The sequence below is a fragment of the Lycium ferocissimum genome, chromosome 7 (assembly GCF_029784015.1).
Source record: "Lycium ferocissimum isolate CSIRO_LF1 chromosome 7, AGI_CSIRO_Lferr_CH_V1, whole genome shotgun sequence".
Taxonomy (NCBI): Eukaryota; Viridiplantae; Streptophyta; class Magnoliopsida; order Solanales; family Solanaceae; genus Lycium; species Lycium ferocissimum.
This window is the reverse complement of record NC_081348.1, coordinates 5,146,527-5,174,061: the sequence shown is the minus strand read 5'-3', so window position 1 is coordinate 5,174,061 and position 27,535 is coordinate 5,146,527. Positions and strand designations below refer to the sequence as shown.

Below are 27,535 nucleotides of genomic sequence, written 5' to 3'. Positions count from 1 at the left end.
TCTAGAGGTCATTTTAGCCATATTCCACACTTAAGCAGGTTACAAATTCAAACAACAAGGTTCTAAGTCATTACAGACTAGATTTAGCTTTAAGCAAATTCAAATACCTCATGGACAAGTATGCAGTTTCATTAAATATAGCTGGGCTCAAAACATGGTCAAAGGGAGAAGTTCAAACAAGGCACTTAGTAATTCAGGAGTTTCCAAATATATTAAAGGAGGGACATGATACTATCTTAGGTATAAACATGAGTTAACTATGGCCACAGCAAGTCACAAATGATAGAAAACTCATATTGAAGTAATTACAGATCCCCAAAAGGCCTAAACCATAACTAGGATAGGTTCATGACACTATCCTAAGTTCAACACATCTCATCAGACATGTCTTTGTTCAAATAAAACAAGCAGGAGTGGGAGTCATACAAGCAAATGGCACATAGGCAGTCTACAGTAAGCACACCACTGAGGATAGTTCAAATAAATGGCCAAATGCCCATATGATAAACAAAGAAAGTACATGCTAACCTCTTTTAGTTTAGTCTTAGTTTGTCAAAGCATAGAATAGTTCAAACAGTAAGCAGGGGACAAGGAAAACAAGTTTCAAAAATCAGACACATAGAAAGGAAGGGAAAGAAAATCCTGAGCTATCATTAGATTTAGTTTCAGACTCCCTGTACTTAGTCCATTTAGATGATAATGTTAGGCAAAGAGGACCAAGCAAACTATGAGCAATGCTACTATCAAATGCAAATCACAAACAAGTCAAGAAAAACAACCTTCTCACACCTCCTATTCCTTATTCCTCTTAACAAGTTTTCAAAAATAACAGGATCAACAATCATACAATGTTCAGACTTCTAGGTTCCAAAAAAAAAAAAAAACTAACAGGACAAATCACATATCTTTAAGGCCCTTATTTTAAACAAATATCCAACTTATCAGTCTCATAATTCAACTAAACAAATTCAAGGAGCCATTTTTAGATTTTCAGTAACTGATAGGATTCAAAAGGGCAATTCACTGTGCAAGCCAAATAAGTAACAACCACAAGACAATAAACTCCTCTCGTAAATCTTTTAAAGTCACAGAGTCAAGAACAAGGAAGTCAAAATACCTTTTAAAGATTCTTAGAACTAGCAAAGTTCTCATATCAACACCCAAGGTCCAAGCAAACAGTTTTTTAGGAAAAGAAAGAATCTTCAACATACCAGTTTTTAAAAGAGTTTGAAAACCATTTTTCCAAGTTCATATGACAAATATTGAAAACAACAACCTCAGATTATGAAGATGAGTTCAACATGAGCATGACAAGCAGAGGTTTAGATCAATTCAAAACAGACAAGGCAACACAGAATCACAACAAGACATAATTCCAAGTTTTAAGATCACTTTCAAGTTTACAACAGCCTTTAAAGGGTACTTCAAGATCAAACATACATCAAGTTCCCAACCTTGGTCTCAAAGCCAACAAGAGATTTACAGAAATACACAAACATACCTAGGCACACACTACCTACATTTTGAAAACCATTTTATCTAGTTGCTTCCTAAAGACTTTTAAATCTTCTCAAAAAAACACAAAAAAAAAAAAAAAACTTATGCCATTTTTTAAGCCTAACTTCAACCATTAACAACAAGCAAAAGAGAATCAATCTAGTTTAGTTCCAACATAGTTTTTAAACCAGGGTGATTATACCTCCCATACGAAGAACTTTGAACTAAAACTAGAAAGAACAATGAAACAACATCAAAATCTAGGAAAAACAACACTCCAAAGACCTTCAACACAACACAGAACCTCTCAAAAGTCATATGTCACATTCATACTTCAAATTTCAATATAACAGTAATCACAAACTAAAACAGGCCCTTCTTCACAACTTTTGACCATTTAAACATCAACTTCTTTTAGTCAACACTAGAAATTGCCAAAATAACAATATTATAACATGGATATTTTACTCAACAATTCATAAGCAAGTTGTAATCTATGGAACAAGATAATGTGACATGAGACACACCATTCCCTGTATTCTTTAATCCTTTTAAGTGACAACATTATCTAATCAACACTAGAATTCCCTGAATCCCCATAATATCAACACCATCACATCATAATCAACTTAATATTTATGAAAAAACTGTAATCAAAACAAACTCAAGCAACTATAAATACATACCAATACATGTAAGTAAACTAGAATAGGATATAAATAGAATAGTATAAAGATGTTACCTTTTTAGGGGGAAACCCAAAGATCAAAACTTGGGATTAGGTCAACAAAATCAAACACCAACACTCAAATCCTCAAAATAACATTGTTCTTGATTTTCTTGTTTAGTATTATATTTTTTTAAAGTAATAATAATGGTCTCTCAATGATAGTATTTGTATATCATATAGTATAGAGTAGCAAGATTTGGAAAATCTGTAATCATCCAAACCCTTGCTATTTTTTAAGAAAATTTTTTTTTGGACCCCTCAAATGTCACCAACATCTCCAATTTATAGAAAACGAAAAATCAACCCTAGGGACAAAAATGACCCAAAATAGAAATTAGATTTCCCCCCAATTTCAACAAACCCTATCTGATTTTCAAAATTAAGTAAAGACAAAAGGAATTTTATCCAATTCATACAAATGTTACACCTTGGAAAGTTCCCCGGTAGTGTACAGTGAATAGACGAGCGAGGGGTATGATGTATACGAGGTTTGGACAAGTAAGAAATAGTATTTGAGGATCCTAATTAAGATTTCCAAAGACATTCGAGTTAAGGAAAGAAAGTTGTTAAGGGAAGCGAGTCATATGTTGTGTATCGGATAAGAATTACGAGTATTGAGTTCATGGTGTATAAATGATGCCCTAAGGAAGAGTTATGACGTCCCTTAGATTGGTATTGAAGTGATAAACAAGTGTTAAGAAGGTTCCATAAGGATCGGAGATCAAACGAGTCGACGAAACAATTCTCGGAAAATCGGACAACCTACGGCCAGACATACTGGCCGTATAAAAAGTATGGACCGTATGTCCAACCGTAGATCCAGCCCAAAATACCATATTTCACTGGACCAGATCTACGGCCAGACATACGGCCCGTAGAAAACATACGGACCGTATGTTGGTCCGTATATCTTGGTCGGGGCTGAACTTGAATTTATATAAGGGACCTTTTCTTATTTCATTTTCATTTCATACTTCACCTCCACACTTCAAGAGACCTCTAGAGCATTCCAAACACTTCATCCATGAGAAAACAATAGAAATCAAAGATCAACAACAAGAACTAGAGTGAATCAAGTGAAGGAAACCTCTCTAAATTCATCCAAACCAAGAAATCTCAAGAAAGAGGAAATAGGGTTTTGGTGGAAAGAGGTGTATTATCATCCAAGGCTTGTTCCCCCACCCTCTAAGGTAAGTTTCATGATCTTTACATGTTGTTTGAAGTATTTATAAGTTGAAACACTTGGATTGTAGAAGAGTATAGAAAATGGGTATTAAATGAGTGAATAATGTCATTGTGAAATAGTAAATAGTAGTTGGAGTGAACCTTGAAAATGGTTATGTTGAGATTATAAATGCGTTATAAACAACATCTAGAACCTGAAATGAGCATCATATGTGAAAGTATGTGATAATGGACCTTAGTCATGAATATGGAGAATTGGAGTGAAATTGTGAAATGTGAATAACGTAAATGAATGACGATTGTTGCTAGCGATATTGTGATTGTTGTTATGAATGTTGGGAGTTGATATGGAATATGGCGGAAAGTAGTATAAACAAAGGAAACGTTGCCCAATTTTCTTTAGCCTTAAGAAGCATATTGTTGTAATTGCCTAGCTAACGACGATACGAACTCTCTTGAAGGTAAAGGCGTGAGTAACAAAGGAGAACGAACAGGCGATAGAATAGTTAAGCGACAAAGGTATGTGAGGCTAATCCCTTTCTTTCTAAGGCATGAGTCTTATGGCATGAAATTCCTCTTTCTTATGAATGTTCCATCTTCAATAAGACTATGAATCCTCGTTTATGAATAGCCATACGAGATAAGAAATATGTTATGAAAATGATAACGATAATGATAAGTTTAAAGGCTAGAGATGCTATGGTTTACGATATGATGTTCCAATTAAGCTTTGCGAAGCTATCCATAGCCCATCGATGTTGATCATCGTATACACTCACCTTATGCTTGTTCCTTCAAGGTGAGGCAGGTTACTTATGAATGTTCCACAACGAAGTCGGGGGTCCACGACCTTATGTCACCCCGACACCGCCATAGTTGCTTCCAAGTTCTAATGTGTAACTTGATGATAGAGGTGTAAGGATATTAGCTTATGATAGAGCCATGATATGTCCATGAAATGAATGATAGTGATGCGTCTATAATATGTATGATGACAAATGCATGATATATAATGATGATGTGATTCCACCGCGCCTAATTGGCCGGGCATGTCACCGCTAAGGCGGGCTGCATACGATTCCACCGTGCCTAGATGGTCGGGCATGTCACCGCTAAGGCGAGCTGCTATGATTTCACCGAGCCTAGAGGGCCGGGCATGACACCACTAGTGGGCGGCATATGATGGTTACCCGGACGCGGGTTAACGATATGATGATGTATGATTGATGTGACGATGCATGTATGGCATGATGATGTATATGTGATATGATAAGACATACGCTATGATAATGTACATGATGTGCTCGTGTATAATGTATGTATATGAAATGTATGTACGCTTAAAAGAGTACACAGGTTGTATCCTCATCTCATGACTTATGATATTCTTATTATGCTTATTTCATTCCTGCCTCATCTCATGACTTATGATATTCTTATTACAATGTTCATTACCGACGTCCGTTTTCTTTGGACGCCGTGTTCACGCCGTGTTCATGCCCGTAGGCGGTGGGAGACGGTGCGGATCCGTAGGAGCTATCAGTTGATTGAGAGCACCCCACTCTTCCGGAGGTGCCATTGATTATTCTTTTGGTACATATATGTATATATTCATGATTGGGCACGACGGGGTCCTGTCCCGTCCATATGTCTAGTATTCCAGTAGAGGCTCGTAGATACGCATGTGTGGGTATTATGGTCCCATAGTCCTTATGTACATGTATGTATATATATATTATACATCATTTTGATAGCCGAAGGGCTTATGTTTATAAGAGTAAATATGTTTTCAATGATATATATATATATATATATATATATATATATATATATATATGTTGGAGGTTGAGTAAATATCATGCATGAGAGCATATAGGTAACGGAACGAGTGGTGTTCGGTGGTTAGCCCCGGATACCCGTCACGGCCCGTAGTTCGGGTCGTGACAACAAAATTGCAAAAATCACGCGTAATAGTACACTAGAGGGACAAAAACAAACCCAAATCAGTGCACAAAGATAACAAAAATCCCAAATTGTGCACCTAATCACGCAAACAAACAATTTGTACCCGAGAATAATTCCAAAAAGGACCGTTATAAATCAGTCCCAACCTTACACGTCGTGCAAACCAGTACAAAGTACGAATCCATGGCCAATATTGAGCAAATCACCACAGCACCATCTCTCTTGCGTAGTGTGGTGGCTCCAGATGGCTAAGAGCTCAATGGCTCCGCCTAGGGCATCCCACACCACGAGAGACGGTGGGTAAATACCCAACAATCAACCAAAATGGTGGAGGAATGGTGGTGTAGCGGTGGCTAGTGGTGGGAACCCTTGTGCCGCCACTGGATTCTCTCAAGAAGAGAGAAGGGCAACATTTTAGCGTAAAACAAAATGACGGGCCAGACGAGAAAAATAAATGGGGGGGGGGGGGTGAGTATATTATTTACTCCCCCCCCCCCCTTCCTTAAAATACACCACATATTTTTCAAAAGTAGAGTATATAGTTTAAATTAATTACCTTAAAATGCCCTCGTAAACTAATATTTTGACAAGATAAAAATTATGATACGTTGTTTTAAAATATGAGCAAAATACGAGCTTCAAAATGAGCTCAATATTGATATATTTTTGAGCAATATTTAAAAAATTAAAAACAAATGTTGTGAAAATGAGCGGCAATTTGTATGTCGTCTTTAATTAACAATTTTCCCGAATTAAACGGAGCGGGATATGTATTTTCTTTTCGAATCAAGTTTGTGAAAGTAAATAACTCATAACTTCTTGTAATTATCAATTTTCATAGAACGTCAATTTTTGTAATTTTCTCGGGATTTTGAAATTTTAATTTTCTGAGGGTGCATCCTTGCTTCCCCTTTGACTCAAAAATTTTAAAAATTAAAATATGCGTCTTATGCGGTGAAAATTAGGTGTCAACATACAGACTCTGACTGAGCTTTTTGTCCCACTTCTAGGAGATCTGTCACGTAATATTTTATTTCTCTCTTGGTGGTTGTCCCATTTCTTGGAAGTGTAATTAGAAGCAACCAACCACCTCCCTTTTTTCTGCTGAGGCTCCGTACATGGCACTACGCACAGTGGTGGCTGAGATCTCTTGGCTCATTCATTTACTTGGTGATTTGGGGTTGTCTGTTACTGCTCTTATACCTGTATACTGTGATAGTCAAGCTATCTTAAAAATTCCAAGAATTCTATCTTTAATGAACGTACAAAGCACATCGAAATTGATTGTCATTATTTTAGAGATTGTCTTTATGCTAGTTTAATTACACTTCATTTTGTTAAAAATGCAGATCAGTTAGCAGATATTTTTACCAAGGCATTGACAGGTGTTTCTTGGAAAGCTTGGTGTGTTTACACCCTCCAGCTTGAAACTAGCCTCGTTCACACAGGCCCAACAGCTGAGGGACCAATTACCTGGTTCAGTTGAGCGTTTATTTATTTGATAGCCTTACTTTTTTGTAATAGCATAGTCCAGTTTTGCAATTTCTTCCTGTTGTATATAAGCACAGAAAGGTTCCAAATGTAAATAACAATTTCATTTCATTTCATCATATAGAAAGCATCTTCTCCTTTATCCGTAAATTCTCTCTCTTCTTTCTCTTTGTTTTCTCTTTGGCAAACTCAATTCCTGGTTCGAACAGTAATCACTGGTGCCACTTTCATGATCAATTCGTGAATAACATTATTGGTCTTCATGTCTCTCACCATATTTTGATGACTTCTCTAAGTGATTTCATTTTGATGCTATGCCAAATGGTGCTCTAATGTATTTCTATATGTTTTTTTGCCACTTCTCCTTCTATGAATATATGTTGGATTGAGTCTCGTGTGGGTGACCAGCAACACAAACAATCAACGTCATAATTATTTCCAAATCCAAAAAGTGCTTCATTGAAAGGAAGTTTGCTAAGGCAAAGCTTCCAACTCAAGAATGATATATTTTAAAAAGCATTGCTTTATGCCATAGATTTACACATGAAAGGATCTTTAGGTCTGCATAGTTTAATCACCTGTCAAGCAGTTCTGTTCGAATAGTTGCCATCCTCTGAGCAATTCCAAATTGCATATGTTGATAATAAGTTAACTTGAATTGGCTTATTTATTTCATTTCCACATGAATTTGATGGTTAATAATCTATTAAAGGGTTGTGGATGGTTTGCTTACTGGATGAGGGTAAGTGCCTTCACGGTTGTAATTTTGGGTGGTGACACATATGTGCAATGTTAGGAAAGAAGAGGTCTCAAAGGGATGGTGTTGTTCATGAGATCAAGGATGCTAATTTGAAGCCGCTTGAAGTTGGATGCAATGTTAGAATAAGAGACAACTGATGCAACTTTAGTTGGATCAAAAGTTGATAGGGCAGAAGTTTGAATGATGCGTTGCCGGCACAATGGTTGTGCGATCTATCGAATTATCATGAAGCATCGCAAAGAACGCGCGTAGATCCTGCATCGACTTTTTATCTAATAAATGCATCCCTTTTAGAAGTCGGGGTTTGTTGCACATATTAGCTCTAGAGTAGATATCATGTGTTAGATTTTTTCTTATTATATGTAATACAAAATTATTTCAAACCCATAACTTGTTATACTTATAAAGGATATTGTACAAACTTGGCACCTTTGCAATTTGTTCAGCAAAACTATTGGGGCCTTGGGGGTTCAATATCGAAAAATTCTCGGCTAGCAAAATATGTTCCGTTAATAAAAGTATATTAACAAAAGGCTGAATACATAGACAATTCCCTAAACTTGTCCCAAAATTCCATTTAAGCATCTCAACTAAGAAACTTTCCTATTTAACACTTAAACATTAGTCACAGTGTACCTATTAGACACATATTGCTTGACTTGCGACTTGAGCTAGCAGACGGGTACGCAGAATAGAACAACTGGGGTTTCCTATTTAATCGGACTTAAATATTACATTTAAATCGGAAATCAACACGGGTCCCGCTATTCAAAAAACGCAGAGGCCAAGTTCTTCCTTCTCCGCTCCTTCTTTTTCTACATACAGAGAAGAGGGGACAACTCCTTTCTCCTTTGCCTTGCTCAATCTTCCTACATGGCATGGTATGTGTTTGCCGCTTCTTTCTAGCGCGTGAAGTAACTTTAATCTTCTTTTCCTTTAACCAAACAAACTCAAACAGTCCTAAACCAACTGTAATCCCTCCTTCAGATGTCTCACTATCTTTGATAATCTGTGACCACCGTTCGCTGCCGGCCACGACCATCTCTTGAGAGAACAAGAGAATGCAAGCAATGGAAGTGCTACCAAAAGCTAAACTAAATTGAAGAATTCATTCATTTGGCTACTAGAAGATGGAAGATGGCCTATATTAAAGGACTGAAAAATGCTGTTAATTTTCCGGTCATCAATTCAATAATCCAACAGATCTGGCAGAGCTATATATCTGATGTGGAAGCAAACGAATACCTTATAGCAGTGGCCATGCTGCTCAATTCTCGAGGAAATTTCACACTACAAAATGGTGTTCTAAAATATAAAGGAAAAATTCAGATTGAAAAGGAAGGAAACTTGAGGAACCCCCATTTACAAATTGTTTTTCTGTTCAAAGGTTGCTATGTTAAAGAAGTAGCTGAATTTATTTTGTTAGCACACCGCTAATGACAGTTCTCCAGTCGTGTGGTGTAAAAATTGGATGATGAAAAATTGAAACCATTGCGGCAAAAGTAGAAGTGAAGAAAAAAAAATGAATGATTGGGAGGGGCAGGGGAAAGTGACGTAGCAGAGGGAGAAAGTGGTGGAACTAATTGGTTGTGCAGGTAACGAGGGATTACGGTGGTAGAGTCAAGGTGATTATAGAAGACGACTAAATTCAGACGTGTACCATTCCTTTTCTTTTCTTTTTTTTTTTTTAATTTTTTTTTTTTGTTGTTGTTGTTGCTGGAGCTTTTTTTTCATTGGCTATGTTGCCACACAAGCTGCGTTTGAAATGTACGCGCCTAAATGTTTTGGCTGATAGTCAAAAGTGCAGGCACGCTTTGACTAATGTTTAAGTGTTCAATAGGAAAGTTTCTTAGTTGAGGTGTTTAAATGAAATTTTTAGACAAATTTAGGAGGCTATCTATATATTCAGCCTTAATAAAATAATAGTGAATTTGAAATAGTTACTAGTATTCATATTAAATTATCTTATTTGCAATCACAATTTGATAAATGATACAAGTAAATGACACCAAAATAATTAAAACCTTAAAATTCTACAAATGAAAGTGCATTTTTTTTTTTTTTGGGTCAGTTAGTGAGAACTTATAATTAATTTAAAAATAAGGAAAAGTGCAAAAAGGTTCTTTTCTCTTTTTTGGGGTTTAAATCATGAGGGACGTGGCCTGTGTCTTCACCATCTAACCACAAAGATAATAGACAAACGCCATTCCACCACAAACTGCCCTTTCTCAAACTTCAACCAGAAAATTGAATATTGCTTTATCGGTTTCATTTTATATATTAGTATATTTTTAAAATCAGTTTACACAAAATATTTTGTTACATTTAAGAAAATATTAATTTTTTTTCATGATATTCTCTTGTAATATAAAAATATTGTGATATGTTTAAGCTCATAATTGTTTAAAATACTGTTAACAAAATATATCAAAAAAAAAATCGTGTTAAAATTTTGTACATAATCAAATAGGGGCAGATTCGGAATATAACACGTTGATTCACATGAAATCAATAGTTTTCACCATACCATACTTGTATATGTATTAAAATGTCCGCTAAGTATCTGCAAGTATTTCACTATGAATTCAGTTATCATTGTATATATTAACTTGAGGTCGGTGTAGAACCCATAAACTTTAGATCTTGAATCTGACAATATAATCAAATACTGTTATGTAAAATAAAAAATAAGGTGGAAAAAACGAAAAAAATCTGAGACACAAAAAGAAAAGAAAACAAATCAAAGCACATCATATATATACAACAGACACTAAAACAGACACAGTACATGACTTCACTTAGATTTATGTATTTGAACATACTATTTGCAGCTTGAGAATTTATGGGGGAGAAGAAAGAAGAGGGGGTGGCAATGGAGAGGAGTGAGGGGGGTTGGGTGGTGGTGAAACCAAAGCCCACTAAGAAGTTTGGAGGAAAAGCCATTGATTGGTTAGAGAAGGTGATAGTGAAATTAATGTACAAAACTGGGCCTTGCCATTTTCTGTCTGGTAACTTTGCACCTGTTGATGAAACACCCCCTTGCAAGGACCTTCCTGTCAAAGGTTACTTACCTGTAAGTAGTCAGTCCCCCTCAATTACATTCCTTAATGATTTTCTATCCGGATTTAACTTATATACATCGATAATATGTTACAAAAACTTTTTGTACTAATAGTGTATCTTAACATGTTGAAATATGTAGGGTGCTTAGTAGGCGTTTGGCGATTTGAAACCATGGTTTCAAACCAACGTTTGGACATGCGTTTGAAACTATGGTTTCAAACCCCAAATCATCTAAAAAGGAATGATTTGGGGTTTGAAATCATGATTTCAACTTTTTAAAATATAAAATTTAACTCATAAGTTTATATTTTATAAAAAAAAAGACCTATAAGTTGTTAGATATTTTTAACAATTACCCCCATCAATCATTTACCAATCTCATTAACTTCCATCAAATTTTATTTATGTCTACCAACCTTTTAATTTTGTAAAAAAAGACCCATAGTTTAATTTTATTTATTGAACTAAAATTTGATCAATTGATGTTGTATTTTTAGAAAGGTCTTCTACTATTAATTTTGAGCTAGTTGTTATGAATTAGCATATTAATTTTGTTATAACTATAACTTGCTCATTTGGTAAGATTGTATAAGAATTGAGAATATTTTGATAGTTTTCACAATTTGTGGGGTTTTTATTATTTATAAAGAGAAAATACTTCTCTTTAAAATATCCAAATTGCATGTCCAAATATGATTTCAAACTGGTTTGCTTCTTGTATACACTTCAAATTCCGTTACATGTAGTTATTTTTAGGTGATTATCATATAATTAGATTTTAATTCAAATTAGCTGATTCAAAGTAATTGATAAATATTAAGTCTAATAAATATTTTTAGTGTTGAAACTGATTTTATAAATAGACAATTACATATTTAAATAGAAGTGTCGAAATTCATAATAAGCAATTAATGTAATTGGCAAAAGGTGTTGATTATAAGCAAGTGTTATGTTACATTGACTACGAGTGTGTACGTCTTTAAAGTCATTTCCAAAAGCTACAAATTAAAAGTAAATGAAAAAGTATCTGTGAAGGAGAAAAAGGAGCGCCAGTAATGGAATTGAGATACTCCTCAGTTTCAATTTATGTGATACATTTATTTTTATATTTAAAAATAATTTAATTTAAAATTTCTTCTTTTATTCTTAATGAAATGAATTACAGTCACACAAATATCTATGATTTGTTTTAGACCATAAGTTTTAAAAGTCTTCCTTTCTTTCTTAAACTTCGTGCCTAGTTAAAATATATCACATAAATTGGGACGGAGAGAGTATTAGTGATAAAATAGTAAGAAATATGATTAAAATAAAAAGTGCTTATAAGCGACAAACTCATACATTTGGGATGATCAACTTATGATTTTTAGTTAATTCTTGGCTTATAAACATTTTTGATGTTTACATAATACATGAATAAGTCAAAGAGTGTTTATAGACTCGTTTGGTGAGCTTATAATCGTTACTCAAACACTGTAAATTTCATAGATGTTCACATAACTATCATTTTTTTCACCAAAGTCACGTAACTCTGTTCTTAAACACAAAGTCACATATGACATAATTATCACTTTTTTTTTTTGACAAAGTCACTTAACTATGTTTTCTAACACAAAAGTCACAAAACTTTGAGCTTACCAACACAAAAATCACACTTGTCGGAAAATCAACTTCCGGTGAGTAATATATTTTTAAACTTTTTTATTTTAATCTAATAAATACAAACTATTAAAAAAGAACCGGCCCGATCCAAAACTCATATGCAAAAATTAAAATATTAAAAAAACAGAACCAATCCTTCCACCAAATATACGATTCTTCTCTCTATAGGGGCATTCAAGCAAAAAATATGTGGAAATAAAAAAGTTCATTCTAAAATTAACTTTTTTTAGTGTGATAACTTTTTTCGGAGGGAATAATCTTGTGTATAAGTTTTTTTCAAAATTTTCTCCCCTTTTAGTATTTTAATATGTGCATATGAGTTTTGAGTCGGGTCGGTTCTTTTTTATTGGTTTATATCAATTAGATTAAAAATTTAAATAGAATAAAAAATGTTACCCATGGAAAGTTAGATTTTTTGGCAGGTGTGATTTTTGTGTTAGTTGTTCAAAGATTTGTGACTTTTGGGTTATAAAATATAGTTAAGCGACTTTGGTGAAAAAAGTAACATGACTCTTGTATTAGACAACATAGTTAAGTGACTTCAGTGAAAAAAAGTGATAATTATGTGATCATCTATAAAATTTACCACTCAAGCACCCTATATAATTGAACTTTTCTTATATACATTTTAAAAAAACAAAAGATGATGCATTATTAATTCTAGAAGCTGGCGCAACAAGGAGCAACTGGAGAACAATAGGCAAGTGTTTTAGTATAATGCCCCTGGTTTTGTTATGTATCAAGTATTTGAAGACATAGAAGAGAACTATACCATTGAAAAAGTATCTTCCAATGCTTGTGGCCTGGGGTGAATTTATGTATAAAAAATGAGTCAGGTGAATTCATGGTCACCCAACTAAACTTGATATATTAGGTGTATAATCTTTAAATATATCTATTATTATCTTAGTAAACACATGGTTAAAACAGATTGAGTGGAGCATTGGTCAAGTTCTGAGGTTACTTCCTAAGGTCTTGGGATCAAATCCTACTTACTGCACTCTTGCTTCTTCTTCTTTTTTTTTTTTCTTTTTTTTTAATTTCTAAAGCAAGTTTTCCTTTTTTATTTTATTTTCTTTTATTTTTTAATTTCTATTGCAGGTTTTCCTTTTTTATTTTAGTTCTAATCCTCCTCTTTTGTTACTATGCATCTCCTTGATGCCTTTGTGATTATAAAACAACTTAATTCTTAAAAAAATATAATTAATTATTTTTTGCTCATCAAGTTGATGTCACTATAAAATTTTATATTTTATCTTAAAAGCAATGGTAAACCTATCCTCTTAAAATCCTTGATTTGCCTCTGTTTGTGGTAATCTATTAAAGTTAGAAAATCTAAGGGTAATCAACGTTGATGTAATAGCTTCCTAAGCTTTTGTTACATGTAAATAAAATTTGTCTACCGGTTCAAAAAAAAAAAAAAAAAAATCCAGAAGCTGGCATTAGTTGTTTAATTCATTTTAAAATTACCCAGCTGTCAGAAACGCAATAGGACTAGAATAAACTCCGAAGATTATGTCAAGTGTCTTGACCGTTTCTAGTTCTCTCTATAAAATGAGACAAAGAGATAAGGGTAAAAAATACACCAGAACTATCACATTTTTTTGAGTTTCATATCTAAACTATCAAAAGGTTGAGAAAACTATCATTATCTAGTTTGCAAAACACACCTGAACTAAATGTGTGAACTCACTCTCCAAAAGGCAAGTGAAGCTAAAATTTTCTCAAAAAATTTGTCCACATGGCATAAGCAATGCTATGGTGGCACCTACATGGAAATTAAAAAATAATATTTTCTTATAAAAAAAAGTGTATATTTTTTTAAAAAACTGCATTATTTTTTTTAAAAAAATCAGCCTTTTTAAAATTTTAAAAAAAAAATCTGGGTTTTTTAAAAAATCTGAAAAAAAAAAAAATTTATTGTAAAAAAATATAAAAAATTTAGAAAATCAGAAAAAAAATGATTTAAAAAATTGAAAAGTTGATTTTTTTTTTAAATGTGAAAACTAGATATCAGTTTTTTAAAAAAAAATAACTTTTCCATTTTTTAAACTATTTTTAATTTTTTTTCTATAATTTTTGATATTTTTTTACAAAAATTATTATTTTTCAGTTTGTTTTTTAAATTTTTTTTTTTTTTTAAATTTTCATGTAGATCATTGTGACATTATTTATCCATGTGGACAACACTTGGCAACATTTTTATGTAAAATAGAGAGTGTAGATCACATGTCATGCAAGAATAATTTGAGGTGTGTTTTAAGAAATTAGATAGTGATAGTTTAGGTAATTTTCTCAACTTTACGATGGTTTAAACTCAAAAACGATGATAGTTGGTGTGTTTTTCACCCTTATCTCATGAGACAAACTAATTGTTTCTTTTGATTTTACTAGAGGAAAATAAAAAAATTATTGTCTAAAGTCGAAATATGAAGAAATGACTCGTGAATTGTAAATCACGTATATCATGATCAATTTTAATGCTAGCGGTTTGAATATTTTCTTTTACGGTAACATGAGACCAACCCTCTTTCCTTTTCAATTAAGCGTCTTTTCTTCTTCTTATGGAGTACTTAGTACTTACCATTTTGAGTGAAATAAATTAGATGCTTAGATGGATTTAGGAAAGCTTCACAAATTCCTGTTACTCGTAAATTGTCCAAAAAGATGAATCTTCACGGAAGAGACGGTCCACGAAACGAGTATGTGGCCATAATGAAAGCAAATAATGCTATCTTGGAAAATAGTGATTACCCTACTTAAAAACAACGTGTAGATTGTAGAGCAGTCGGAAATAAACCGTTTAAGGTGGAAGAATAATGCATAAAGAGTGGAAGAATAATAGTATATATATAAGAAAACTTAATTAGTTCAAACTATGAAATCAATTAAATATTTTTATCACTCTAAACAACAGACAGTAGTTAATGTAATCCTATTTTAAGAATTAGTTAATTCAATTCTTCGTTTATTCAGTCCTGGGTAAATGAAATTCGATGTTATATTTGAGACCAATAAAGTAAAAATAAATGCTTTTAGTAATATTTTCTAGCCTCTAGGGAAGATGTTTCATGATGATCATTTTTCAATATCTCGTTGTATAAAGTATTTTTTTCATGCCAAAAAGAAAATGGACTTACAAATATCCACGCCATACCACGTGGCGACATATTCTATGTTCAATCGACAACCACGCAGTAAAAAATGATCTAAATATGATTTCCAAAAATAAAATACTTCCTATGAAAATCCGTTTTGCTCTCTCCCAGAATTCCAAAATTAAAGGAATTTGTACCTTTTATTTTCTATCCCAAACAATATATTATTTCATCAATTCTAATTTATGTGATACACTTTTCTATTTAGCATGTCTTAAAAAGGATGTTATTTTTTTAATTTAAAAATAATTTAACATTATGAGATAATTTACACAAATATAATTATTTAAAACTTATTTTAAATCACAAATTTAGAAGAAAAAAAAAAAAAAAAACTTAAGCTACGTGTTTAATCTAGAATGTGCCACATATATTGGGAAGGAGAAAGAAACAAATATCAACCTCTTAGGCAGCAAAATATATAGAAAAAACAAACCTAGAAAATAGACCGATGGATACTCAACACGTGGCAGCAGCATCTCCACAAACTTAAGGGGCAAGACCAAACCCTTCAGTCTTGTCCCTTCTCACACGCAAATGCCGTGCGCTCACCAGTCTTCGGGTACCGTATACTGTAGGTATGCACTAAAATTGATTGCTATTTGATTCAGGAGTAATGTCCAAGTTGAGTTTTTATTATTAGATATTAAATATGTTATAATTTAATAACAAAAGAAAGGGTACTTATATAGTTGCAAACCCTTAAGTATCTTCGGAGGGGGTCTTTATGACCCTACCTACTTACCTTATTATAAGAAAAATATTAAACTTCATCGAACATTTTACAGTCCGAATCCCACTTGGTGACGGATATATATTAGGATAATACTTGTTAGAGCCCCAAATTTAAGAAAGAAAAAATTGAAAATTTCAAATCTAAAATAAATTATAAATATTTATGTGATTATAAATTATTTAAAATAAAATAAAAAAATTAAAATTAAATTTATTTTTAAGTTAAAAATTATATTTATGTGATTATAAATTGATAAAAATAAAATAAGAAATTTGAAATTAAATTTGTTTTTAACTTAAAAAATTTAAATTTTTAGGACGATAACATATCCCGTGTAATTTCATAAGTGGAGTCTGGGGAGGGTAAAGCAGTGGCGGAGCCAGAATTCATATTAAGAGGTGTCAAAAAATATAGATATTTCACAACCCAGGTTCAAACGAACACGGGACCTTAGGTTATTTTTGCAACTCCTTAACCATTGAGCTAACCCTTAAGCTTGTGTTAAGGAGTGTCAAAACGATTATATATACCTATAAAATTCAAATTTCACTTGCAATGTAATTTTTCAGTGAAGGGGTGTTGCTTGACACCGCTCGGGCATGAATAGCCCCCCCTCTCCCTCGTAGAGTAACGTGTATTCAGACCTTGCGCCTACCTCATAAAGGTAGAGAGACTGTTTCCGAAAGACTCTAGAGTCGTTTGGTATGCGGGATAAGGTGAGATATCCAGAATTACATTTGAAATTAAATTTATATTGTATTTGATTGATGGTATAAATTTATCGTCAACCAAACACAATATAAATTTAGTCTCAAACTTAATCTTGGATATATTACCTTATCCCATTAGATTATTTTATCCCACCACTCATATGAAATAAATTAGTCCAATAATTATATTCTCAAGACTATAATCATAGATAATTAGTCCGTGAACCAAACAAGCGAACATACTTAACAAAAAGTATACTGCATAAATTGAGCAGGAAGGACTACTAATTATGATTAGGGGATAAACATTAAGAGGCTTATTGTCATGCACGTCAGCTGCGGCTTAAGTAGAAGTTTCCTATATATATATATACACACACATATAAGCACATCTTCGATCTGGTTCGTTTGAAAGAGAGTAAATTTAATGGGGATGAAAGAAGAGAATGGAGTGGCAAGAATAGAGGGAGGAGTAGTGGTGGTTGATCCAAAGCCAAAAAAAGGAGTGGTTGCAAAGGCCATAGACTTGTTAGAATGGGGGATGATCAAGTTAATGAATGACTCCACCAAACCACTTCACTATCTTCAAGGCAATTTTGCACCTACCCATGAAACTCCTCCTTTTAAAGACCTTCCTGTTAAAGGCCATCTTCCGGTCAGTTCACTTCTTTTATATCTGCTATAAATGTGACTGGTGTTGTCACTGAAGATTCCGATTCTCATGGAAATTAAGAATTCTCTCTGAAATGATGTAGTTTTAATCAACATAGATTAGCTTTGAAGGAAGGAAATGTTAGATGATTAACAAACAAGCTTTACTTCATAAAACTAGTAATCAGTTAATTGATTCTCAACTTCCTTTTGTCCCCATAATCCTTTCATGTTTGATGCATGAAAACCGATCCTTGATACTGAGAATATATCTGATACAAAAGGTCTGCCTTTTATGCTGGCTTTGAAGATATTTAATAATCCACCATGAACGTTGTACCACAGGAGTGCCTGAATGGCGAGTTTGTCAGGGTTGGTCCAAATCCTAAATTTGCTCCAGCTGCTGGATATCATTGGTATTTTCTTTTCTTTATAACCTATTTAAATCACTGTCTTTATGTTCCTTCAATTCTCCCCCTTTCCTACACGAAAACAAACACAATCCCTGAGGTTACATAACAAAATAATTTATCATTCTTGCTCATTCTTTGTTAGTAAAGAGATTCTGTTTAGAATTGCCAGTATTAAACTCATCCTTACTTCCTCTCTATGCAGGTTTGATGGAGATGGGTACGTCTCTTGCAGTCTTGGCTTTTCAATTAAGAGTAAACATTAAATTGTCCCAAAGCATTTTGGAAAATAAATGCCTCTAGTACTGTACTTGTTCACTTGTTCTGAGCGAGAACAATGTCTTTGTTTTGCTGAAACTGAGCTAGATTATTCCATTTCATGTGTTTAAACGGCTTTCTGATGTTGTTGAATGAAGCTAGCACTTGGTAATGTTTTAATGTTTCTAGAACTTATGGCTGTAGTTGTACTCTTTTGTTACTTGACCTTTTCCTATGGTTTTTCGACCTTGAATGTGGCTCTTTAAGCTTTCAACTCAATAATACCATGTCATTTTAGCAAGAGTCAGATATGGTATACAGAGGGACATGCTTGTTGCTAGATATATATTCATCGTATAAATGATTGAAGATGGAACATTTCATAATATTAGGCCCAACTTTGTTCATTATCTAGACAGTCTACCATGTCTGCTGATTAAGAGACATCATGGAATGAAAATATTTTCTCCATAAAATGATCTTATTTGCAGCATCAATCGTGTTTATTAGTTCAATTTTCTTATTTTCCCTTCCAATAACAAAGCTAAATTTGTTTGATGTATCTTCAATTTTATGTTTCATATTGCTTTTGATTTGTGGAGGAGCAAATGTTGAACGTGAAGAAAAATATCCTCGTCATTGTTTGACATAAAAGAAATCTGTTACCTTGATTAACTTTATTTTTCCTTCAGCATGATTCATGGCTTGCACATTAAAGATGGAAAAGCAACATATGTCTCACGTTTTGTGAGGACATCACGTCTAAAGCAAGAAGAGTTCTTTGGAGGAGCTAAGTTTATGAAGGTATGATTTGTTTTGATGTTCTTACTCTCAGATTTTCTTGTCTTGTCAATTTTTTATTCTATAGAACTTCAACCAATAAACATTTGAAGTTACTTAAACTAAATGTGTTCTTCTGTCTGTTCTTTTTTATTTTTTGGAGAGGACATTGAGCGTGTTCTAGGATCCTTTATCTAGAAGACTAGCATAAATTGTTCACTAGGTATTTGGAATATCAACATGTGACATTCTGTTGCTGTATGACGTGGTCTGTAATCCTCATCTTATCGAATAACAATCTTTACCAAAAGTGAGGAAAGGAAAAAAAAATAAAAAATGAAGCGCCTGGTATCCTGTGGTAGAAAACAATGCCTTGATATGAGGGTGGTCTTCTATTTTTCCCTTATTTCAGGCATATATTCAGCTGAAAAAAAAGATTTGTCAGTCTTTAGTCCAGTACTTTGCAATTATTTTATCGCACTTTTTTATTTAATTAATCTTTGTTATCTGATATCTCACTAGGACCTCTCACATTCAGAGCAAAGAATCGGAGCAAGATTATTGCATTTTGTTCCTCCTGTATCTTGATAGATTTAACCTCCCCATGTTAATTATTTTGCTCCAATTCTTTTTTCTGAATGTGAGAGCAGATAATCTTGAAGTATTCAATGGCTTCTGTTAAGTTATATAATCATCCCACGTGGTTTATGTATGGACTATCAGAAGGGTTTATTAATGTCTTGGAGTTGGATACTCCACCCGTTGCTGTAAGGTTTCAGGTTGGATACTCAATTCTTTCACATAGTAGTCGTGCCAACCTTTAGTAAGCCCATTTCCCACACTGGTAAGTTTTCATGAAAATCCATGTGTATTGAGTTACATAATTGAGGCACACGTGCAAGAGTATTGAGTTACATAATTGTCCTACATGAACCGTATAAGGGCTTCCAACAGGGTTTCATAAAGATCCTGGGCAACTCCATTCATTGCCTTAGCCCTTAAGGTTCTGGGTTGGATACTTGGAGTCTTTCACAACTTCCATCTTATAGCATTGAAGAGTTACAGGAAATGTATCTTCGGTCCGTGTGTGAAAATGAGAATATAGAATACAGGATGAGAATGTTAAAAGTTCAAGCATGTCAACAATGTTCTGAAGGAATACTGAAGAGATTTTACCTCTTCCGTCGGGACTCAGTTGAAGGAGAATGTAAAGACTTTGGTACTCTTTTCTATATGAGCAATAAAACTAGGAAAACTTAAATTGCAAAATTAAATGTTGGAATATTTCTCTGATGTGATGAACACTAACACTGCCAAAGTTATTCAGTTATTATAGTGCTTTATTGCTGGCTACAAGTTTTAAAAAGCAATTGTTTTTTTCAAAAAGTTCCTGTTAGACAATCAGAAAGCGAAGTAGAAGAATTGGGGGAAGAGAAGCTGGTCAAAATTTGATGATTATTGAGAATTCTCTCGCAGATAAGGGGATCATTATTGTATACTCAGCTTTGGAAGACGGAATGACTGGAAAGAAACAACTGTGGTCATTCTGTCTTCACATTAGTACTATAAACATTTTGCAATTAGAATGATTTTCCACTGAAATGACCTACTCATATTTCTTGGTCTACTGGTTCTTAACTGAACCTGTCATGAATGAAAAAACGTTATAGAATGGTCCTGAATATCCGATCACTTACCTGGATTCAACTCATATCTAGTTACTTCTGATGTTAGATGCATTCTTTTTCAATGTTAAGCCATTAATTTTATTGTCCTCAACTTGATGCTATTACTCTGTCAAGGAGCCATTTCTTTGTATATTATTTATTCTTTATTCCATTTGCAGATTGGAGATCTTAAAGGGCTGTTCGGGTTGTTCTCAGTATACATTTACATGCTCAGGCAAAAGCTGAAAGTTTTGGACACTTCCTATGGAAATGGCACAGGTAGGTCAGAAAGGTTGGAGGTTGAATGATGTTTCTATCTTGATGGTTACCTCTGCAACAACATTATGTTATAAATGAACTGAATCTCTTGAATAATGATATTCATATACGCGTGTTATTGTATGCCTTTGCGAGACTTATGAAGAGGAAACAAACTTTTTTCACCTTCTTTCAGCTAATACAGCTATGATATATCACCACGGGAAGCTTTTGGCTCTTCATGAGGGTGATAAACCATGTAAGTCACTTGTCCATTTGATCTATTAACTGAGAAACTTAAGCTATCTACCATCTAAATGCTTGCTAGCCTGAATATGTTGTTAAGATTCTTTGACATATTATAGTTAATTACATTCTTTCATTTATTCTGTTAGACTGTAACCTTTTAATAAATGATTTTATATGGATTTACACTGCCAAACAGTGGGTTGATTGTTTTTTAGTAAGATGGTTATTTGTTGTTGAAGTTTGTGACTTTGTGCGATCGAAGGAAACAATTGGTATAATGTGTTTCCTTCTTCATATTGACAAAATGAAAATTCCTTTCACAGATGTAGTTAAAGTTCTGGAGGATGGAGATCTACAAACGCTTGGCATGCTGGATTACGATAAAAGGTTGCAACATTCGTTTACTGCTCACCCGAAGGTTGACCCAGTGACTGGTAAGAGAACAGTTGCGTGAATCTGCTAGTAATTATGGAAATAAATGGGACATGCTTTATTGGTTCCAATCCTTAGTTCGTAAAGAATGCTACCTAAACTTTTAAAAAGGAACACCCGTCAACTGTGGCTATCAGCTCATCACTTCCCTGTATCCTTTCCATTAGTTGCAAAATCCTCCGAGTTGTTTCTTAAATGAACAGGGTTCTTCCTCCCATCTCAGACCCTGCTTCCCGAATGCCATATTGGTCATTACTTGAATGGAGATATAAAAACCTTTGAAATTTCCTGTTACTATCCTCTACCATATTATGAAAGTACACTTAGCTACTTAGTAGTGGAGATCACAAGGATTTTGGAACTAAGGTTAACTCGATTCAAGTTATGTAGCCTTTATTTGAGAAGAACTTGGGTTTCCAGGTGCATTTTGTTCAAGCGTACAGCGACAACCAAACATGGGTCTAAAATAAAGCTGGGGAGTAAAATATATGATGATTTATTAAATCGCAGATTGTTTTGGAAATACAAAGTTTCACTTGAACATATTTGCATGCAGGGGAAATGTTTACATTTGGATACGCGCAGACACCACCTTACGCTACATATAGAGTCATATCCAAGGATGGCATCATGGAAGATCCTGTTCCAATAACAATACCAGCAGCTGTTATGATGCATGATTTTGCTATTACTGAAAATTATGCAATTATGATGGATCTTCCATTGTACTTCAAGCCAAAGGTATCCACCTTTACAGCTTCTTTTTTCTATTAATTTATATTATGGAGAGTTTTAGCTTTACTCTCCTGATGACAATGGCAGAACTTATTCTGATAGGGAAAATTCAGATATTAATGAGCTATGTATTTTTTAGGAAATGGTGAAAAATAAACAGCTGGCATACAGTTTTGACCCCACAAAGAAGGCTCGCTTTGGAGTTCTTCCACGCTACGCAAAGAATGAATCCCTAATCAAGTGGTTCGAGCTTCCTAACTGCTTCATATTCCACAATGGTATGAAATTTGAAATTCTTTTATGTTTTTATATCTGAAATCTGGAAGTTCATGCCCCTTGATTGAAAATAGAACAAAACTCTAGCCAAAAGGTATATATCAGTGTATAACTATTCACTTCGTTTGATTATTTTAAGGAGCAAGTTTCACTTCAATTGATAATATATCTCCATTAAACTGGTTACAGAAAGAAAAAAGGAGACGTGTAGCAGGTTTATTTCCAATGATGTTTTACATTATGTCCTTTGCTTTGTCTGCAAAAAATCGCCTTTCCTAAGCTGTTGGATGGTTAACATTATTTGCAGGAACTTTGTAACTCTTAATGATGATAAATTCAGGCAAATTAACTTCATTAACATTTGAGTGAGACAACCAACAAAAGAAAAAATGAAAATGCATCTTTTGGCTGTGCCTAAGAAAGTAAGCATTTGATGGCAATCATGGCTTGGCATGTGCGACTGACCTACATTCTTTGGCCTGATAGGAATGCATTACTTAGGCATTATAACTTCATGTATTTTTCTTGGAGGGGTTTCCTGCAAATCTTATTGTGCTGGCTTAACTTGCTTCACTTCACTCAAACTGGCATGTGGCTACATTTAACTTCGCAGAGACTATGTGAGACTAGCGTTGACACATGTCAAATTATAATATGTATAGTCGCTCAAGAAAACTGATAATTAACCCATAAGTAACTTGCAGTATAAGTGAAACTTGTAAAGGACTCGATTTATCTGCATACAAATGTGTTCCTGGAAGAGAAGTTGTTCAAGTCAGTTTTTAGTTACTCCCATCCTTTGGTGGAAAAGGAATTTGAGTACCTCTTTGTTAAGGTATCAAGCTGAAAGAAAGATATAAGGGAGATTCAACGAGATTGTGTGGTCTCTAGTCCTGATGTTTGACCTTGACATATTCCCAGAGAGAGCTCAGCGGGGTACTCAGAAGTAGGTGGATACCTTGAAAAGCCTCATGCTGGGTCTACGCTACACAAAAGAAAACAAATTTCTACCAACCAACTGAGAAAAAAATTCGTTGAACCCGCTTCCTGATATACTTATAAACAACTTTGAAGAGATATATACACTTTGGACCCAGTGTAGATGGTCTGCACTTGTCAGATCGTCTTGTTAGACATAATGACACCCGACTTTGAGTAACTTCTATTATAGACTGCAAAAACATAAAAATGTGTATCCTCTTATTGGACACCATTATGCATAAACCTCAACGAATCACAATATATAAATGCTTTAGTCTTACTAACCGATCCAAACTGAGTTTTATTTAATTGCTTGACCAGCCAATGCTTGGGAGGAGGGAGATGACGTGGTCTTGATCACTTGCCGCCTGCAGAATCCAGATTTAGATGCGATTAATGGAACTGAAAATGAACAACAGCGTGACGGTTTCACAAATGAACTGTAGGGAAACTGTAACTTGATGATCTTAATTGACCTTCAAATTTTTCAATGCTCTTTGACTTTAGTCATATTTGTCAGGTATGAGATGAGGTTCAATATGAAGAATGGTCTAGCATCAGAGAAGAAACTGTCAGAGTCTGCTGTTGATTTTCCACGGGTCAACGAGAACTACACTGGAAGGTCAGCTGTTACAAAAGTTTCATTTTAATTCTGAAATTCCTGCACCACATAAAATATCCAGGATGTGGATCAATGGCTGCTAAAATGCTGCATAGGAACACCTTCATCTGCTGTCTGTCTCTCCCGCTTTGTCCTTTGTTCAGTGTTGAGAGAATGCTTGCCTCAATTTTAGTGATTTGATCATCTCAATTTCATTCCTTATGTCATCGTAATGCTAGTGACTTTTGCAAAATTTAGGAAACAACGCTATGTATATGGAACCATTTTGAACAACGTTGCCAAGATCACAGGAGTTGTCAAATTTGATTTGCATGCGGAACCAGAGACTGGAAAAACAAAGCTTGAAGTCGGTGGAAACATTCCTGGAATTTTCGACCTTGGACCAGGAAGATTTGGCTCAGAAGCAATATTTGTTCCCCGACAGCCTGGGACAGAATGTGAAGAGGATGACGGATACTTGATATTGTTTGTACATGATGAGATCACTGGGTACCTCATCTATCACTCTCTTGCATTGCATAAACAATTCCTCCCATTGTTCTCATACCTGTGACCGCTCCCTCATAGATATCTTTTATTAACATTTATATATGTGATAACGAATTCTTACTTATGAAACACCCATAAAAGGACTTCTTTTGGAACCCTATATTCTTTCTCTCAGTCATTGAAAACCATGTGGCGACCCATCTTCCTGTATGTAGTAATTTTCATCAGTTTTCTCAGCATAAGTGTAGCCCTAATACATATCTACTGTGCCTAAACCTGAAGTGGCTCTCTATCATCCTTATTTACTTAAGATACAAATACTCGAAAAGGAGAATTCTTCTTGAATAAAATCTCAGCCTTAGATAGGTGAATGACCAATGTATTAGCCTTTCATTTCAGGGGAGTAATTGAGGTTCATTATTTTGTGCTAGAAACTTGAAATATTCTCTGACCAATTCCAGTCTCTGGTACATTATGCAGACAGTCATCAGTGAATGTAATTGATGCGAAAACAATGTCCGCCGAACCTGTGGCAGTTGTTGAGTTACCCAATAGAGTTCCATATGGTTTCCATGCCTTTTTTGTCACAGAGGTGAGTTGACATACCATTCTTTGACATTTTATTTTGTGAACCTGTGGGAGTTCCTGTAGAGTTGCAATTTGCTGTTTCTTTCTTTTTACATTTTGGTTTAAACTTGGTCCCATGATCTCTCAATTCATCATCCTCTGTACAGGAACAAATACAAGAACAAGCCAAACTGTGAGAGGTATTTGTGAAGAGTGGATCAGCAAGCCAGTCCATTGACAGCATGCAACTCTATTCTCAGTTGTCATCATCGATTCTGTAATTTATGTAACTATATCCATACATAATACCAGTTAAAAGCAGGTGGCTACTGGTGACTAGATCATAATAATAAAGTATTGTTAAGCCTTCTGGAGATATATATAAATATATGTATCTACACTCATTATACATATAAGAATGGGATTGTTAAACCTCACCAGTACCCCTTTATGTCTAAAGCTTAAACAAATTAAGCTAAACTAGAAAAGTCCAAAACATATAGAGGGACTTTTCTATCTCTATTTTTTTTTTTTTTAACCCAACTTCCAAAATCAGATCTCTGGGTGGGGATTTTGGAAGTTGTGCCCAATGTTATGATTAGACAGAGTGTGATTCTTGACTTTCCTGAGTTTTCTCCAGGCACTGCAACATGTAAACTTACCAGTCTGGCCTGCAGTCAATAGGGAAGTCTATCTTGCTTCTATAATTTGTAATGAAAATCTAAATAAAAAGGTAGAGCAGTGTCAAATTTTATTTCATGGTTAAAAAAGTTTTCTCCACATCACTCATTCATAAATAACAAAGTATTCTTCAAATCAGGGGCGGACGCCGCTTACTGTTACGCGGAACCAGAGATTTCATTAAGGGATACACAATTCATAAGAATAGAAAAGTGTTTTTAAGTTAAGGGAATTCAACTCTTGTATTTATCATGCAATTTATAATTTTGTTATTTTTAATATACATGTAAAATAAGTAAAAAAATTTAGCAAGTGATATCATATATTCATATGCCTTATCGGGTTCATGTGAACCAGTACTTTTGATACAAAACATAAAATTATATGTAAAAAGTTAAAAAAAAAAAATGCAATGTATAATAGATATTTAACCAAATCTTTTAAATGTAATGAGTTCAATGCTAAGAACTTTAAATATTAAAACGTAATTCCTGGATCTGTCCCTGCTTCAAATATAAAATCTTCTTATATGTTACTCTCTCCGTCCCAAAAAGATTATTTTGGTTTGACTTGGTACGGAATTTAAGAAATAAAAAAAGACTTTTGAAATGTGTGACTTAAAACAAACCTTAGATATTCGTGTGGTTTTAAATTATCTCATAAAATTAAATTATTTTTAAATTTAGAAATATGTCAATCTTTTCTTGACAAACTAATAAAAAAAATAGGACATTTTTTGTGGGGACAGAGGGTTATTTGCTAACTCCTCGTCTCCTGGATAAGGTAAGCATTACCAATGGTGAATAAGACACATTCTAAATACAAATCATAGGATGATAAACATTTTGCTAGAAAATAATAAGTTAGGGGGTAAATCACAAAAAATTAGAGAACAGGACGTAAATTGGAAAATAAGACATACTATATTAGGAGTGCAAAATGCAAAATATCCCCTCCGTCTCAAATTATTTATCGTGTTTTTGTTTTACAAGCCCCTTAAGAATATTAATTTAAGAGAGTAATTTGACTAACTCTGCTCTTATTTATGTCTAAGTTATAATCTCTATCCATTAAATGTTTACTCTATTTATATGTCATCTTCATTAATGACAAAATTTTACTAAGAATAAAATGGAAAAAAAGTAATTAATTCTGCCTTGAACTTCTCAAATGATAAATAATCTGAGATAACTATTTTTAATAACCACGATAAATAATTTGAGAGGGAGAGAGTAAAAGTAGTGTGAAGTGGAAGCTTGTCAGTTTATAGTTGGTACTCACTCGTATTCTAAGTACAGTCAAACCTATCTATAATTGCCATTCGATATAACACCATTTCACTATAACAGCTTGATTTTCTCCGAAACCGATTTTTCATGCGGCAAAGGGTCATATATACCCCTGTTCTCTATAGTTGTGCGTATCCCCCGTTTACTTTTTTGATGATATATACCCAGCCGTTAGCGTTTTGGTCATATATACCCTAGCGTCTAACGGCCCATTTAACGGGAACACGTGGCAT

General features: G+C 33.9%; 1 protein-coding gene and 1 long non-coding RNA gene across 4 annotated transcripts; one reads left to right on the top strand and one right to left on the bottom strand.

The window, feature by feature from the left end:
• Positions 1-8,132: 8,132 nt before the first annotated feature.
• On the bottom strand, positions 8,133-9,561 carry LOC132062473 (uncharacterized). The gene is made up of 2 exons (XR_009416187.1): positions 8,502-9,561; positions 8,133-8,286 (listed from the first exon to the last, which is right to left on the bottom strand). It is a non-coding gene; the product is annotated as an uncharacterized LOC132062473 (long non-coding RNA).
• Positions 9,562-10,455: 894 nt separating this feature from the next.
• LOC132063152 (carotenoid 9,10(9',10')-cleavage dioxygenase 1-like) lies at positions 10,456-25,769 on the top strand. 3 transcript variants are annotated; one of them, XM_059455592.1, is made up of 14 exons: positions 10,456-10,701; positions 17,954-18,024; positions 18,224-18,238; positions 18,969-19,080; positions 20,903-21,002; positions 21,178-21,240; positions 21,554-21,664; positions 22,219-22,403; positions 22,537-22,675; positions 23,976-24,096; positions 24,175-24,276; positions 24,514-24,765; positions 25,246-25,357; positions 25,500-25,769. In XM_059455592.1, the coding sequence occupies exons 1-14, from the start codon at positions 10,471-10,473 to the stop codon at positions 25,527-25,529; spliced, it is 1,644 nt and encodes a 547-aa protein (XP_059311575.1). In that variant the 5' UTR covers positions 10,456-10,470; the 3' UTR covers positions 25,530-25,769. The 3 variants fall into 3 exon arrangements, with proteins under 3 accessions (XP_059311575.1, XP_059311578.1, XP_059311577.1); XM_059455594.1 differs by lacking the exon at positions 10,456-10,701 and adding an exon at positions 17,335-17,612; XM_059455595.1 differs by lacking the exon at positions 21,554-21,664.
• The last annotated feature ends 1,766 nt before the right edge of the window (positions 25,770-27,535 follow it).